Raw genomic sequence first — 13069 nt, forward strand, 5'->3', positions numbered from 1 at the left:
CTCTGGTGGAGGACGAGTGTGGCGTTGAAGATGGTGAGGAAGCGGCTGCCGCGCAACGGTGGTGGGCCTTTGGTCCTGCTGCCTCGGCAGTGCGCACTGTGACTGATGCGCGCACGAGCAAATTGCAACGAATGATGATGGTACGGGACGAATGGCGGTGGCAACGAACAAATGGCTGCCATTCCAAAAATTGTAATCGGATTCGAGTCGGCGAGCAAGCAACTGGTGGCCTGTTCCCCTTGCTCGGTTGAACGACCAACCAACTCCAATATTCACAATGGCTGTCGACGCTGCTACCGCTTGGTACGTTGGAAGTTTGCCTTGCGCTGCTGCGGGCGCTGCGGGGTTGTGTGTTTTGGGCGGGAGTAGAAGGGGTAGAGAGTTTCAGTAGAGGTTGTAGAGCAGGGGCATGCTACCGGCACTAGTGGTGGGGTGCTAAAGGAGGATGAGATGGCGGAGCAGGCGCTGTAGTAGGGGTGCGTGCGTTGCCGCGAGCCTGTGGCTATGAAAAAAAGGTGGTTTATTCGAAGAGCGACCAGCGGGAGAGGCACTCACAGAATGCGGGCGTGGTTCTGTTGGGGGACAGGGATGAGGTCTGTGACCAGGCCAACGACCGCAACTGGTAAGTATTATGTGTGAGGAAAGAAAGAGCATGTGGGCGTGAGAGCGTGCGTCGTTGCCGGAGCCGACTCGCTCCCTCCTCCCCCCCCCCCCCTCCTGTGGTTGCGGGGATGTCTCGCCTGCTCGGTTTCTTGAGAAACGGCGGTGACACGCCGACAGGCTCGCGGCCTGGCGGCGGCGGGACGAGCGGCGAGGCATGGTGGCGAATTTTTCCTGCACGACGACGGCATGCGCAGCGGGAGGCCGAGGTGGCGGGCGACTCACAAGAATGTTTGCGGGTACAGGGTCATCGTTAACACCGACCTGGAGGTTGTCAGCACTGGCAACGGTGGCCTCGAGGAGATGAAGGCTGCCTTTGACGACTCGGAGGTCCAGTTTGCCGGCTTTGTGGTCTACGGCATCGACGACCGCGGCTCGACCGTGTCGAAGCGCACCAAGACGGTGTTCTGCGTGTGGATCGGTTCGGGCGTCGGCGCGCTTGCCCGCGGCCGCGCTCTCCGCTGCAAGGACGAGGCTGCCAACCTGTTCAACGGCCACAACCTCTCGATCGACGTTGACGACACCGACGACCTGACCCAGAAGGCCATCGCCGACCGCCTCCTCAAGGCCGGTGGCGCCCACAAGCCGACCGCCTACGACTTTGGCCCCGAGCAGGTTATGGAGCTCTAGGCATTGTGTAGCCCCATCCTTCCGCAGTGAATCATGTCCTGCCATTGTTGTGCTGTGCTGCCAGCAGCCCCCCCCCCCTGTGGCCTTCCTCGGCCTTTAAGCCAGCTACGCCAATGAGTCGCTTTACCTCCGTCACACAGCTACAGATGCTACGACACCATGTTTGACGGCTCCTTGAGGCAGTACAGCGGGATCTCATACTTGTAACCGAGGCGGTCGTACGACTCGGTGAGAACGCCCGACGGGACGGTGATGGCGGCGGCGAGGAGGATGTCGTTGGCCGCGGATCGCGATGGCGCCTCCACTGCCGACTTGAGTGCTGCCCAGCACTCCTCATTGCCACCATAGTACGGCGCCGTGTCCCAAAACTCCTCGCGCTTACGTGCCAGATCGTCCTTGGTCATAGGCTCGTCCGACTTCCATTTGGGGACGACACCTGTGAGCGGGCCCGACGAGCCAGCCGCCGACGATTGTGAGCAGCCCATAGTCCAGACAAGGTCTTGCTCTTTTGACTTTCCTGGTTCTTTGCGACTTTGCCTTGCCCTGCCTTGCCCTGCCTTGCCTTGCCTTGCCTCACCAGCAAACGTTACGCTTCTTCCTGGTCCTATCGCTCGTCGTATGGTGCAGAACACAGACGCGGCGACCTGTTGTCCAGCACGCCTACTACCAATCCACCGGCACCTACCAACACCAAAGAGTGTCGTCCACAAGTACCCACTCGTCTAACGTCCACCGTCAGAGAGATGTACGACCTGTGTCTTTCCTCCCCCCTCCCCCCTCGCCGCTAGCCTTCCCCCCCCCCCCCGTTCGGACTCGGCTGATTTGACGAACGCAGCGCGTGTCGCCACCCGACTCGCCGACTCGCCGACTCGCCGACTCGCCGACTCACCGACTTGCCGACTTGCTCGCTCGGACTAGTCGCGAAAAACACGACCTTTTTTAGGGCGAGAGCTGAGGCAGAGGCCACCGTCACCGCCACTCTCTCCACTTGTCGCTGCACTCCCTTGCGACAACCGCCATGATGGCTGTCACAAGCAGCGTTGCCATGGCTGTCACCACTGTCACCTCTGTTCCGCAGTCTCCATCGCCGTCACCGACGTCGTCGTCGTCGTTCTCGCCGTCTCTCTCGCCTCTCCGTAGAGCCGAGGGCGAGGGCGAGGACGAGGGCGAGGGCGAGGGCGAAGCTGAGCTCTCGAGCTCGCTCCCGACCCTGCCGTCGCTCTCGCCACCATCGCTCTCGCACCCGTCACCGACCTCGCCTCCGTCAACCTCAAAGCTTGTGGCCAAATCGTACCTGTCGGCGGGGACCTCGCCGCGTCGCGCGTCACGAAGGGAGGCTCTGCTCAACTTTGTCCCGTCGTCGCCGTCGCGCGAGACTGTCATCTCTTCGCCGCACAAGCTGTCTGCTGCTGCAGCCGCGGCTGCACACTCACAGGCGAGGGCACGGCCACGGCAGAAAAGATCGGGGCCGAACTCTCCGCAGCGAATCCGCGTCGCACCGGACGACATGGTGTGCGCGGCGCTCGGCGCGAGGTCACAGGTGTGCTCGGTCGGCGACGTGCCCGTGTGGATGCATCTTGCGCCGCGGATCCACGGGCGAGTGCTCGCGGTGTTTGACGGCTCGGCCGAGGTTCAGCTCTTTGCCACGCCTCAGCAGACGCACTGGGGCGCGGCGCTGCCGTGCCACGGCAAGGGCGAGCTGCTGCGGACCCGGCTGGTGCTCGTTGTCCCGCTCGCGTCACTCGAGGCCCACATCTCGATTGAGCCGCTGCGGGCGTTCCAGACGCGGTTTGCCCATGGTGCGTACAGCTACGACCCGGATCGCAACTTTTACTTTACATCCGACTACGATGCGCACGGCCGCGCGCTGGTCCCGCTCGGGCCGAGCGAGCTGGAGCACACGCTCACCACTCCGCGTCGCATCGCGGCCGCCTCGACCGCCAGCCGGGCGGCGGCCGTTCCGGGCGTCTCGCCAGGCAAGCGTCGTCGCATCGTCGACTCGGATTCGGAGTCCGAGTCTGGCGGCGACGACGACGACGACTTTGAGGCGGCGCCGATGAACATCCCGGTGCCGCCGGCGCGAAGCCGGCCACGGGTCCGAGCCGAGCGGCGGGCCGAGCCGGTTGGGGGGCGGAGTCGCGGCGGCGGGCCCATTCGCAAACGGGCGCGGCGGTCGCTGGTCTCGACCTGGCGCGAGTCAGCCAACAAAATCCAGACCGAGGCGCGCAAGTCCGGCCGGCGGCACGGCGGGCCGCGGTCGAGCGCCTCGCTCCGTCAGCGGCCGACTGCCGAGTGGCTCGAGGGCATGGCCGCGTACCTCGCGGCGTCGTCGATGAAGCACGAGCAGCAGGTGCGGAGCGGGGCAAGTCTGCGGGTGCGCCCCACCGGCGGTGCCAGGGCATCCGAGGTGCTGGCTTCCGACGACTCGCTGCACGACTTTGTGGTCGACGACCTGGGGTCCGGCACGGACGAGGTGGCCGGCGGGCGGGTGCATGGGGCGGGCGGGGCGGTCAAGTTCCCGCCGATGGCGCCGGGCCGCAGGCTGACCAACGCGTGCCCGCTCCTCCGCGAGTTTGGCGACTTTGTCCACTTTGTGGCGGCGTGTTTTGTCGACGCGTCGTTCTGTGAGTCGGTCGCCGCCGAGGACGCTGCCGCCGGCGCACCGTCGTTCCTCCTTGCCGCTGCGCGCAAGCTCCGCAACGCGCTCGACGTTCGCAAAGACTCGCTCGTCCGGTCCAACTCATGGCGGATCCGGTTTTCAGACGCGCTCGAGGCGCACCCGCAGCTCGAGGGCATCGACCTGTCGACGCCGCTGACCCATCCGCACAATGCAGTCCCGCCATCCTCGTCCGAGTCGGACGACGAGGCGGCTGCACTCGAGTCTGGGTGCGAGGCGTGCGGCGTGTCGACCCATACTGCACGGCACGCGGTCCTCCTCGGCTCCACCCACGCTCGCTACGACGCCAGCGAGTGGTGGATCCGGCCGTGGTCGCACCCCAATGCCCGCGGCATCGCCGTTGCACTCGCGGGCAACAGCACGTGGATAGGAAGCATGTCCAGCAGCGAGGCTCGGCCCGGCACCCGCTTCGAGCTTGGCTCACTCTGCTTCCGCCGCGCGCTCCTCTTTCACAGGCTGCACCACTTTGCCTTCAAGCTTGCGCTCCGCGTCCGCCGCAAGATCCTCACCCTCGCCGACGAGCTCAGCGTCGTCCTCGACTCGACGTCCGAGACACAAGAGACCATCCAGACTCGGGCACTCCTAGTCAAGTCGCTCCTGCACTCGTCCGAGTGGTTTGCCGCCGAGCACCAGGAGCTCACCACCACCATCGACGCTGCCGACGCACTCCGCACCCGTTAGTGGGCGTGGGCACACAATGCCTCGTGACTCTCGCGCTCGGTAAGAAGAACAACAGCATCGCAGCCCGCTGGATCGCGCTCGTACAGCTCGCCGCGCGCCGCGACTTCTGCTGGTGGCAGAGGCCGGAGGCCGTACTTGCATGCGATCCGCAGCGAGCCGACCAGTTCGCGGACCATGTGGTTCGGTGCGAGGTCCTGGGTCGATAGCGGCGTGCGATCGAGCGGACAGGCCGAATGGAGGTCAACAACACGGGTAAAGCACGCTTGACACGCGCTGTGGCCGCAAGGTGCAACTACGGCGCGTACGACAACGTCGAGGCAGATCGGACAAGCCAGTGCGTCCGGCGCCTCGTCGACAAACACCCGCGGCTCGTCGTCGCCGTCAGCGGCAGCGGCGAGATCCGACCAGAGTAGCTGCATGCCGTCCGCGCCGAGTCGCGGTGCGGCGCGGACGGCGCCGGCCTCTAACATGTAGTAGTGATGGTTGCAGTCGGGATCAGAGAGGCACTCGGCGCAGGCGGCAACGACATGGTAGCCGACAACCGTGTCTGTGCCTGCGGCAGCGCACGCGCCACAGGCGACATCGCGGATGACGCAACTGCAGTGCGGCGCTTCTCGCGGCTCGCCGGTCTCAACCACATGTGGGGTGACCAGATCGGTCGAGTACAGCTCGTCACCGGTGGCAATGAGGTTGACGACGACGCCGCGGTGGCAGAGATGCAGCTGGCACGCCGCGCACTCGAGGACAACCACCGGCGGATCGGCCCCAGCATCGCCACGGATCGCCGCCTCGTTGGCCACCACCATTTCTGTCATCGCCTCAAACATTGCTGCCAGATCGTCGTCAATCTCGCCAAACTCCATCCCGCTCTCGACCAGTGCCGTCAGCGCTTCGGGCATCATGCACATGGCCTCTGTCTCGTCGTCGTCGTCGTCGTCGTCGTGGTCACCAATATCACCAGCGTGTGCCTCGAGAGCAGCCCACACCGCCGCCAGTGTTTCGCCGGAAAGAACCAGGGGTTGCGCTTCTGCCTCATTTCCTGTGGCTGTGTCTGGCACGTCGTCGTGATTGGACATGCGGGGAGGAGGTGAGGAGGAGGGGAGAGGAGTGCCGGAAGGGGGGGGGGGGGAAGGGGGGGATGGGTGCGGATAGAGTGTGTGATCGGGTGGTACACGCGCAGCTGTACGGACTACAATGTGTGTCCTGTGGTGATCGTGTGGCGATGGGGTTGTTTGTGGGGTATCAGTGATGGCAGATGGGCAGGCAGGCAGGCAGGCAGGCAGGCAGCCGGATGCCATCGACTCCATCCATCCATCCATCCCGGGCTGTCAGCTCACGAGGGACATAGGTGAGGAGGGGAAGACGCAGGGATAGAGTCACACACTGAACTTGAACTTGGAAGAGGGAGTGGACAATGACAGACGAGGAGCAACGGAAGAGAAAGCATGAGGGCGATGAGGGCGATGAGGTGGCTGTGAAGAAGAGCAAGCTGTTGAAGGACAAGAGCAAGAAGAGCAAGAGCAAGAGCAAGAGCAAAGACAAGAGCAAGAGCAAGGACAAGGGCAAGGGCAAGGGCAAGGAAAAGGACAAAGACAAGAAGAGCAAGAGCAAGAGCAAGAGCAAGAGCAAGAGCAAGGACAAGAGCACCAAATCCAAGTCCAAGTCCAAGTCCAAGTCCAAGTCCAAGTCCAAGTCCAAGGCCAAGTCCAAGGACAAGGACAAGTCCAAGGCCAAGTCCAAGTCCAAGGCCAAGGCCAAGGCCAAGTCCAAGTCCAAGTCCAAGTCCAAGGCTGCCTCCGGATCAGACTCGGGATCGGGATCGGACTCGTCTGCCGCCTCGGCCTCGGCCTCATCTTCCTCCTCTTCGTCGTCCTCCTCCATCTCGCCCGAGGAGCGCGCCGCGCGTAAGAAGCTGCGGAAGCAGCAGCGGAACAAGATCATCCGGGGTGCTGCCGACGATGACGAGATCAACGCCTTGCGTCCGTCCGGAACAAACGGAAACATCATGGCGCTCAAGTACCTGTGGGACTTTGTTTATGATCGCTCTTCGTGGCGCTTCCAGAAGGTCCGTCAGACGTACCTGCTCAAGTCGATGTACTCGGAGCAGCGCCTCTCGTCGACCCACTTTTCGTGGCTGCTCAAGTACCTCAGCGGCCTCAAGGGCAACGCCCGCGCCGTCACCCTGCAGCAGGCCCGCGACATCGTCCGCGCCGTTGACGATCCGAACTCGGGCTTTCCCATCCCCGAGCCGCCCGCCCCGACAGAGGCCGAGCTCGCCGCAGAGCTCGCCGCCAACACCGCAGCCAACGCCGCGGCTGCTGACGCCGACGCCGACGCCGACGCCGACGCCGACGCCGACGCCGACGCCGACGCCGACGCCGACGCCGACGCCGACGCCGACTCCAACGCTGATGCCGACACCAAGCAGGTCGACACCGCTGCCGCCGCCGCTGCGGAAGTCGAAGACGTCGATCCCAACGCAGTTCCCCCGCTTGACGTCACCGCCGTCCCGGACCCGACTCTCACCGCGGACTCGACCAAGTACATGCGCGCTGCGGCCATCGTCGCCCTCCTCATCGACGAGTGAGCAACGCCTGTTTACCTCGCGCGCACTACAGCGCCTTCAGTGCCTCGTACAGCTCATTGAAGACTGCCTCGAGTGCAGCCGGGCCTTCACTCTCGATGCCCCTGCGAATAGAGGCGTCAATGCTCTTCGGCTTGTCGCCGCGCTTCTTGACCTTGACGCTCATGGCGTCCTTGATGTCGTCGGCATCGCGCGAGTGCTCCGCCACCTCCGCCAACTTGAGCGTACCTGTCACAACCCCGTTACAGCCTCATCGTCCTCTACGCCTGGCACCGCCGCCGCCGCCGCATCCGCATCCGCATACCACGCCCACTTGAGCGTGACATCCAGCTCAAATCCCGGCCGCTTCTTCTGCCGGACAAAGACCACCGATGCGTCGCCGGTCACCGACTCCACCCCGCACACCCGGCACTGCGGATGGAGCTCAATCCCGAGCATCCGGACCTCCAGAAAGTCGCGCGTATGGCTCAACACAGACTTTTCCTCCCTATAATCCACCCCCCGCCATCCCCAATCCCAACACTCCCTGATGTGAGTCCCCCCCCCCCTGCCCCCTTGACATCCAGCCCGGCTGGCCAGCTGCCCAATGTGGCTCTGTCCCCGATCCCGATCTTCACGAAGCCAGCGGCAGGCTCCAGAGGACGGGCGGGGCGGCGAGGCACCGACATGGTTGCGAGCGTCCTTGACAGAGAAGTCATACTTCTAGCTTCAAGTAGACTAGGTTACTAGCAACACTTATGTGGTATAACACTACGGTATGGCTCACGTACCAAGTCCCGCCGGTGTTCCAGGCCGACGCGCCCGGTACGACGCTCACCTGGGCCTCAGCCTCGGAGGCGATTTGCTCCGGAAGCCGCTGCGAGTCCGGCACGTTCCGCGCCCAGTACCGGTACCCACCGGCGTTCTTCTTCTGCTCCTCCTCTGCTGCAGCCACAGCCGGATCCATGTCCATGATCGATGTCTGTCGGGTTGAGTGTGCCGTGCATCCGTCGTCTCCAGCCGCTGCCTCGTCGCTTATCTCGCCCGCCCCCCCACTCGTCCACTCGCCCACTCGCCCACTTGCCCGCCCACGATCACCACACCCACCACCCATGGAGACTAGAATGCGGGGGCCTTTTACTCAATCTCCATCTTCTGCACATCCTTGCCCTTGCCCTTGGACTGGGCCTTTCCCTTTCCCTTTCCCTTGGCAGCCTTTGCTGTCGTCGCCTTTGCCTTGGCCGCCGCCGACGACGACGCCGACGCCGACGACGCCGCGCCCTCAGTGGGCACAACATGCTCGCCGTGGCGTGAGGCATCAAAGACCTCGACGCCGACCGAGGTGCGGTACATTGAGCGGGACTCGGCATGGGCGAGGACGTCCGACGCCGCAGAGGAGATCGCGAGCTTGGCTCCTCCGGGGCTGAGGCCAAACAGGACGCCGAGGTTGGTGACATCGTATGGCGAGCGAAGTGCGAGCGCTTCGCGGGCACCCGACGTCAGTAGAATGTTCTTGCCGCGGGTGTACCGGACGAGCGAGAGGGCGTTCGACATGAGGTTGCGGACGGCGACCGGCGAGCCCGTGAGCAGCGGCGAGAACGAGAGCTCAAAGTGGATGCCGCGCGAGATGGCCTGTCCCACCGTGGGGAACTTGAGAAAGAACGCAAGGCGCTCAGCACCGTCGATCGAGATGATGTCGGTCTCAAGCGAGGCGCACGCTTGCTGGAACAGCTTCTCCGTCTTGGGCACCACCGCTACCAGGCCGTACGACGCCAGCACCGGCGACGTCGGCGTGATCGGATAGGCATCGCTCAGCTTCTCCAGGACCACCGTCAGCCGCGAGACTTGCACAAACCGTGCCACATCCCTCGCCAGTACCACATCGTTCCTCCCACCACGGACTACCCGAGCACATCCGGTTCCTGTCGGCAGATTGGCCGCGTACTCCTCATGGTCGCAAGCATGACTCTGCACCAGCCCCGTCCGCACCTCGGTATTCCACGCCATCCCATCGTATCCCACTACCAGCCCATCAAGCCATCCGCGCCCTCTGTGAGTGTGGTTGCATGCATGAGCCTGGACATGGGCTTACCCCCCTCCCCCTCCCCCCTCCCCCCTCCCCCCCTCCCCCCTCCCCCTCCCCCCCTCCCCCGCCCGCCCTCCCCACCCACACCTCGCTCACCCACCCACCCACCCCACCCCCCACCTCCCTTCGCATGTCCACACCATTTTCTCCTCGCAGGGTGGTGGTGGCAATACTGGTGACCTTGGTGACGGCGGCATCGTTGTCGCTTTGGGCTACGGCTCCCGACTCGGATCCTGCGGTGACCACACCACCACGCTCAGCACCGCCACCGCCGCCTCTCGATCAGCCGCTACCGCTGACGAGTTGGCGTGGTATGAGACAGCCGGATGACGTGCCGCTGTCATCTACGCTGAGAGTGCCGCCTGTATCGCCACTGGGTCTTGGCCTCGGCGTGGATGATCAATCACACCTTGCCCTGCGATGTCTGGCCGAGTCGATTGCTGTTGTCCTTGACCCTAGCGCGAGCTGCGGCTGTGCATCGCCGTTCCTCACGTCGGCTGCCGGCCGTATTGCGGCTCGTGTCCTGACACCACCAATGCCGTGGTCGCCGTTGGCGAGTCGCAACCGAACCGCGCCGCAGGTGACAAGCATCCATCTCTCGCTCTCGGTCAACGCGTCGTGCGGCTGTGAGCCGCCGATCGCGCTGGAACCCCCGAGCGGTTTGAGCTCTCTGCGCCGCGTGGCCCGCGCGACGGACCGATTGTCATTCGCGGCGACTCGGTCCTCGGCCTCCTCCGTGGGCTAAACGCGCTCGCGCTGAGCACTGCATGGGTGCCCGAGGTCGGGCGCCATTGCCTGGCGCTGCCGCAACTCCCGTTTGCACACGCCCCTCGTGCGCGATGGCGCGGCTTTATGCTCGACACGGCGCGGCACTTTGCCAATCTGCGCCAAGTCGAAAAGCTGCTCGATGCAATGGAGGTTGCCCACCTCAACGTCTTCTCGTGGCACATCACCGATGCCCCGTCGTGGCCACTCGAGCTGGCGTCATGGCCAGAGCTCTCACGAGCCGGAGCCTTTGCGCCGTCGGCCACCTACTCGCGCGAGGCTGTTGAGCATGTCATTGCCTATGCGCACGCCCGCGGCATTCGTGTGGTCCCATCCATTGATATGCCGGCGCACGTTGCTGCCATCGGTAAGGCCTTCCCAGAAGCCATTGTCCGTCCGTTCAAGTGGGAAAAGATCGACGAGTTTGGCCTCAACCTTACGTCACCGCTGGTGACGGCGCTGGTGACCGACGTCATCGACGAGGTTGCGAGCCTCTTTCCCGACACCTTTCTCCATCTAGGTGGCGACGAGGTCAAGCGGTCGGTGATGAGCCATGCCGAGTGGACGGCATTTGAAGACTCTGTGGTGGCGCGGGCGGTCGCTGCCGGCAAGCGGCCGATGTTGTGGCAGGATGCGTTGGACACCGGGGCGCTCTCGCGCGGAGCAATAGCCAACGCGTCGGCTGCTGGCGCCCGCGCAGTGGTCCAGTCGTGGAAGGCTTGGGCTCACCTCGGCAACGCCGCTGTCCGCAAGGCGCTCGCGGCGCAAGTTGATATTCTTGTCTCGCATGGCTGGTACCTCGACTTTGTCGAGACGACTATCGACGCCTACCGCAAGTCTGACGTGCTCGGCGAGGCATTCGAGCTAGCGCAGACCGCAGGCACGCTCACTGACGCGGTGCTCGGCGGCGAGATGGCGCTATGGACCGAGCGAGTCGATGCCACTAACTTTGTCTGCCGCGCCTGGCCGCGCGGCTTAGCCATTGCAGACCTGCTCTGGCGCGAGCCGGCAGGCAACGCCACTGTGGCGATGATGGCGGCGGCAGGAGGGCTGGTCGCGACTGGCCTACCTGATGCTGCGTGGGAGTCGCGGCGGGCGACCGGGACGCCCGGCCACCAATGCGGACGCATTCCAGTTGATCTGCAGCGGCGGCCGGGCCTGCCACATCCCGACGCATGGACTGTGGCTCAGCTCAACATCGATGCCGGCGGCGGCGATGAGTTGCAGCACCTCGAGACCTGGGTCCGCAACCACGAGCTCGACGTACTCGGCCTCTGCGAGCTCAACCAATGGGAGGCGAGTATGGGGACCAGAGCCGCCGAGATGGGCTTTCCGTTTTACCATATCATGCCCATTCCGTCGGGCTACCACCTCGGCATCATGGCAACGCGACCAATCAGTGTTGTCGCCGAGCTCCGGCAGCCCGGGAAGCCGTTTCAACGCGGCGCACTCCACGTCCGCATCGAAGGTATCCACTATGTCGTCGTCCACCTCCACGCTCATGACGCAGGCGCGCGGCTTGCCGAAGTCGAGGCCCTAACTACCCACCTCGCCGCCACACTTGCAGACACCGCGCCGCTGGTGGTCATGGGCGACTTCAACACACTCTCGCCCGACGATGACGACGGGTGCGAGTACAGCAGCAGTCTGGTGAGCACCATCCTGAGCCACAACTGGACCCGTCTCCGTCTCAAGTACCTCAATCCGGATCACACGGTGGCGTACGCACCGTACAACAAGCTTGCTCAGTTTGGTCTCCGCGACCTTGTTGTCCACCACTCGGCGTGCGAGTACACCGAGCCGACCGCATTTGGCATCGACCAGATCCCGCCAGCCGACACCACGCTTGCGCCACAAATGCGGGTTGACTACGTCGTTGCCCGCGGCCTCGACTCGTCGGCAGCATGCACCATTGTGCGGACAAACGTGACCAACGCGCTTTCGGACCACTTTCCCACCGTCTGCTCGCTGCCGCGCAGCATAAAATGACTCTACCTCGACTCGGCCGCAACCTCGGCCTCAATCTCGGCAAGCGCGATGCGGACTGGCGTGCTCGAGGCCTTCTGTGGGTTGCTGCCGCGTCTGCGGCTTGAACCGTCGACACCACGCGGCTGGACGTCGATCACCCGCGACGGCGCAAAGATCTGCATCCACTGCAGGGTGACGCGATCGAGGCCTGTGGGTGTGTACATAAGCATCCAAGCGCCGATGCCGAGCGCAGCAAGCGCAAGTCGCAGCCAGGCGGCGATCGAGTCCGCAATGAACCACCAGTCGCAGGCCAGGTCCTGGAACCAGACCTCGCCCGAGTCCACGACCATGGCCGGGCGGCCATAGGCGCAGTCGGCGTCAAGCACAACAGCATCGGCCCCGCCAGGCCCACCATCGCGCAGCAGTACACGATCGTCCTGCGCGTCGAGTCGGATCCGGCCCATGGCCATGGTGAGGCCCTTGCGCGCCGTGTACGACCACTCGAGATGAAGACCGCGGACGAGATCAGCACCGCCACTTCCGCCTCTCGCCTGCGGCCCCGTCTCATGGCCCCCATCCACACCATCGCCGCTGTCCCGAGTGCCCTTGCTTGCCGAGCAGCACTTTACGTCATCCACGCCCGGCAGCGCATCCAGAGTCGGAACCACATGGGTCTGGGCGTAGACCACCAGGTGTGAGACCGAGGCGTAGGCCGGCGGCTTCAGGCCGACCACCCCAGCGGCAGACAGTGCCGCCCCCAGACGGCTTCCCTTCACCTGTGACGCGGCCATTTCCCCCTACGATGAGAGAGAGAGAGAGAGAGTAGGGGATGAGTGTGTGTTGGGGGGGGGGGGCAGTGAGCGGCGTGGTGACCGAGTCGAGTCGGCAATCGTCGGGGTGTCAGTCAGGCTGCCCCTGCCTGCATGGCACTCCTGCCTGCCGGCTGCATTGCGCACAGCCATCCTGCTTAGCCTGCTTAGCCTAGCCAGGTATGATCACCTGACCCAAGTGCGTGATACGCATTCCATCATCCCCCCCC

The 13069-nt window shown here is 64.4% G+C and overlaps 9 protein-coding genes across 9 annotated transcripts; 4 read left to right on the forward strand and 5 right to left on the reverse strand.

The window, feature by feature from the left end:
- Window positions 1-255: 255 nt before the first annotated feature.
- On the forward strand, window positions 256-1290 carry AMSG_04698 (uncharacterized protein; the record flags this gene model as incomplete). Its single annotated transcript, XM_013902916.1, has 3 exons — window positions 256-303; window positions 587-622; window positions 906-1290. The coding sequence occupies exons 1-3, from the start codon at window positions 278-280 to the stop codon at window positions 1288-1290; spliced, it is 447 nt and encodes a 148-aa protein (XP_013758370.1). The 5' UTR covers window positions 256-277.
- A 106-nt stretch (window positions 1291-1396) lies between these two features.
- Window positions 1397-2095, reverse strand: AMSG_04699 (ubiquitin domain-containing protein 1). Its single transcript, XM_013902917.1, has one exon. It carries the CDS (start codon window positions 1773-1775, stop codon window positions 1440-1442), a length of 336 nt encoding a protein of 111 aa, XP_013758371.1. The 5' UTR covers window positions 1776-2095; the 3' UTR covers window positions 1397-1439.
- Window positions 2096-2335: 240 nt separating this feature from the next.
- On the forward strand, window positions 2336-4920 carry AMSG_04700 (uncharacterized protein; the record flags this gene model as incomplete). Its single annotated transcript, XM_013902918.1, has 1 exon — window positions 2336-4920. The coding sequence occupies one exon, from the start codon at window positions 2336-2338 to the stop codon at window positions 4646-4648; it is 2313 nt and encodes a 770-aa protein (XP_013758372.1). The 3' UTR covers window positions 4649-4920.
- AMSG_04701 (uncharacterized protein) lies at window positions 4889-5724 on the reverse strand (the record flags this gene model as incomplete). The annotated part of the gene is made up of 2 exons (XM_013902919.1): window positions 4889-4921; window positions 4954-5724. 2 exons carry the CDS (start codon window positions 5722-5724, stop codon window positions 4889-4891), a joined length of 804 nt encoding a protein of 267 aa, XP_013758373.1.
- Window positions 5725-6062: 338 nt separating this feature from the next.
- On the forward strand, window positions 6063-7340 carry AMSG_04702 (uncharacterized protein; the record flags this gene model as incomplete). The annotated part of the gene is made up of 1 exon (XM_013902920.1): window positions 6063-7340. The coding sequence occupies one exon, from the start codon at window positions 6063-6065 to the stop codon at window positions 7233-7235; it is 1173 nt and encodes a 390-aa protein (XP_013758374.1). The 3' UTR covers window positions 7236-7340.
- Window positions 7230-8204, reverse strand: AMSG_04703 (uncharacterized protein). Its single transcript, XM_013902921.1, has 2 exons — window positions 8003-8204; window positions 7230-7719 (listed from the first exon to the last, which is right to left on the reverse strand). The coding sequence occupies exons 1-2, from the start codon at window positions 8182-8184 to the stop codon at window positions 7464-7466; spliced, it is 438 nt and encodes a 145-aa protein (XP_013758375.1). The 5' UTR covers window positions 8185-8204; the 3' UTR covers window positions 7230-7463.
- Window positions 8205-8331: 127 nt separating this feature from the next.
- Window positions 8332-9232, reverse strand: AMSG_04704 (ribonuclease P/MRP 30kDa subunit). The gene has a single exon (XM_013902922.1). The coding sequence runs from the start codon at window positions 9216-9218 to the stop codon at window positions 8349-8351; it is 870 nt and encodes a 289-aa protein (XP_013758376.1). The 5' UTR covers window positions 9219-9232; the 3' UTR covers window positions 8332-8348.
- A 600-nt stretch (window positions 9233-9832) lies between these two features.
- AMSG_04705 (beta-hexosaminidase) lies at window positions 9833-12061 on the forward strand (the record flags this gene model as incomplete). Its single annotated transcript, XM_013902923.1, has 2 exons — window positions 9833-9904; window positions 9955-12061. 2 exons carry the CDS (start codon window positions 9833-9835, stop codon window positions 12049-12051), a joined length of 2169 nt encoding a protein of 722 aa, XP_013758377.1. The 3' UTR covers window positions 12052-12061.
- A 20-nt stretch (window positions 12062-12081) lies between these two features.
- AMSG_04706 (uncharacterized protein) lies at window positions 12082-12821 on the reverse strand (the record flags this gene model as incomplete). The annotated part of the gene is made up of 2 exons (XM_013902924.1): window positions 12082-12125; window positions 12158-12821. The coding sequence occupies 2 exons, from the start codon at window positions 12819-12821 to the stop codon at window positions 12082-12084; spliced, it is 708 nt and encodes a 235-aa protein (XP_013758378.1).
- Window positions 12822-13069: the final 248 nt, after the last annotated feature.

Source organism: Thecamonas trahens (assembly GCF_000142905.1).
Source record: "Thecamonas trahens ATCC 50062 unplaced genomic scaffold supercont1.20, whole genome shotgun sequence".
NCBI classification, from domain to species: Eukaryota; order Apusomonadida; family Apusomonadidae; genus Thecamonas; species Thecamonas trahens.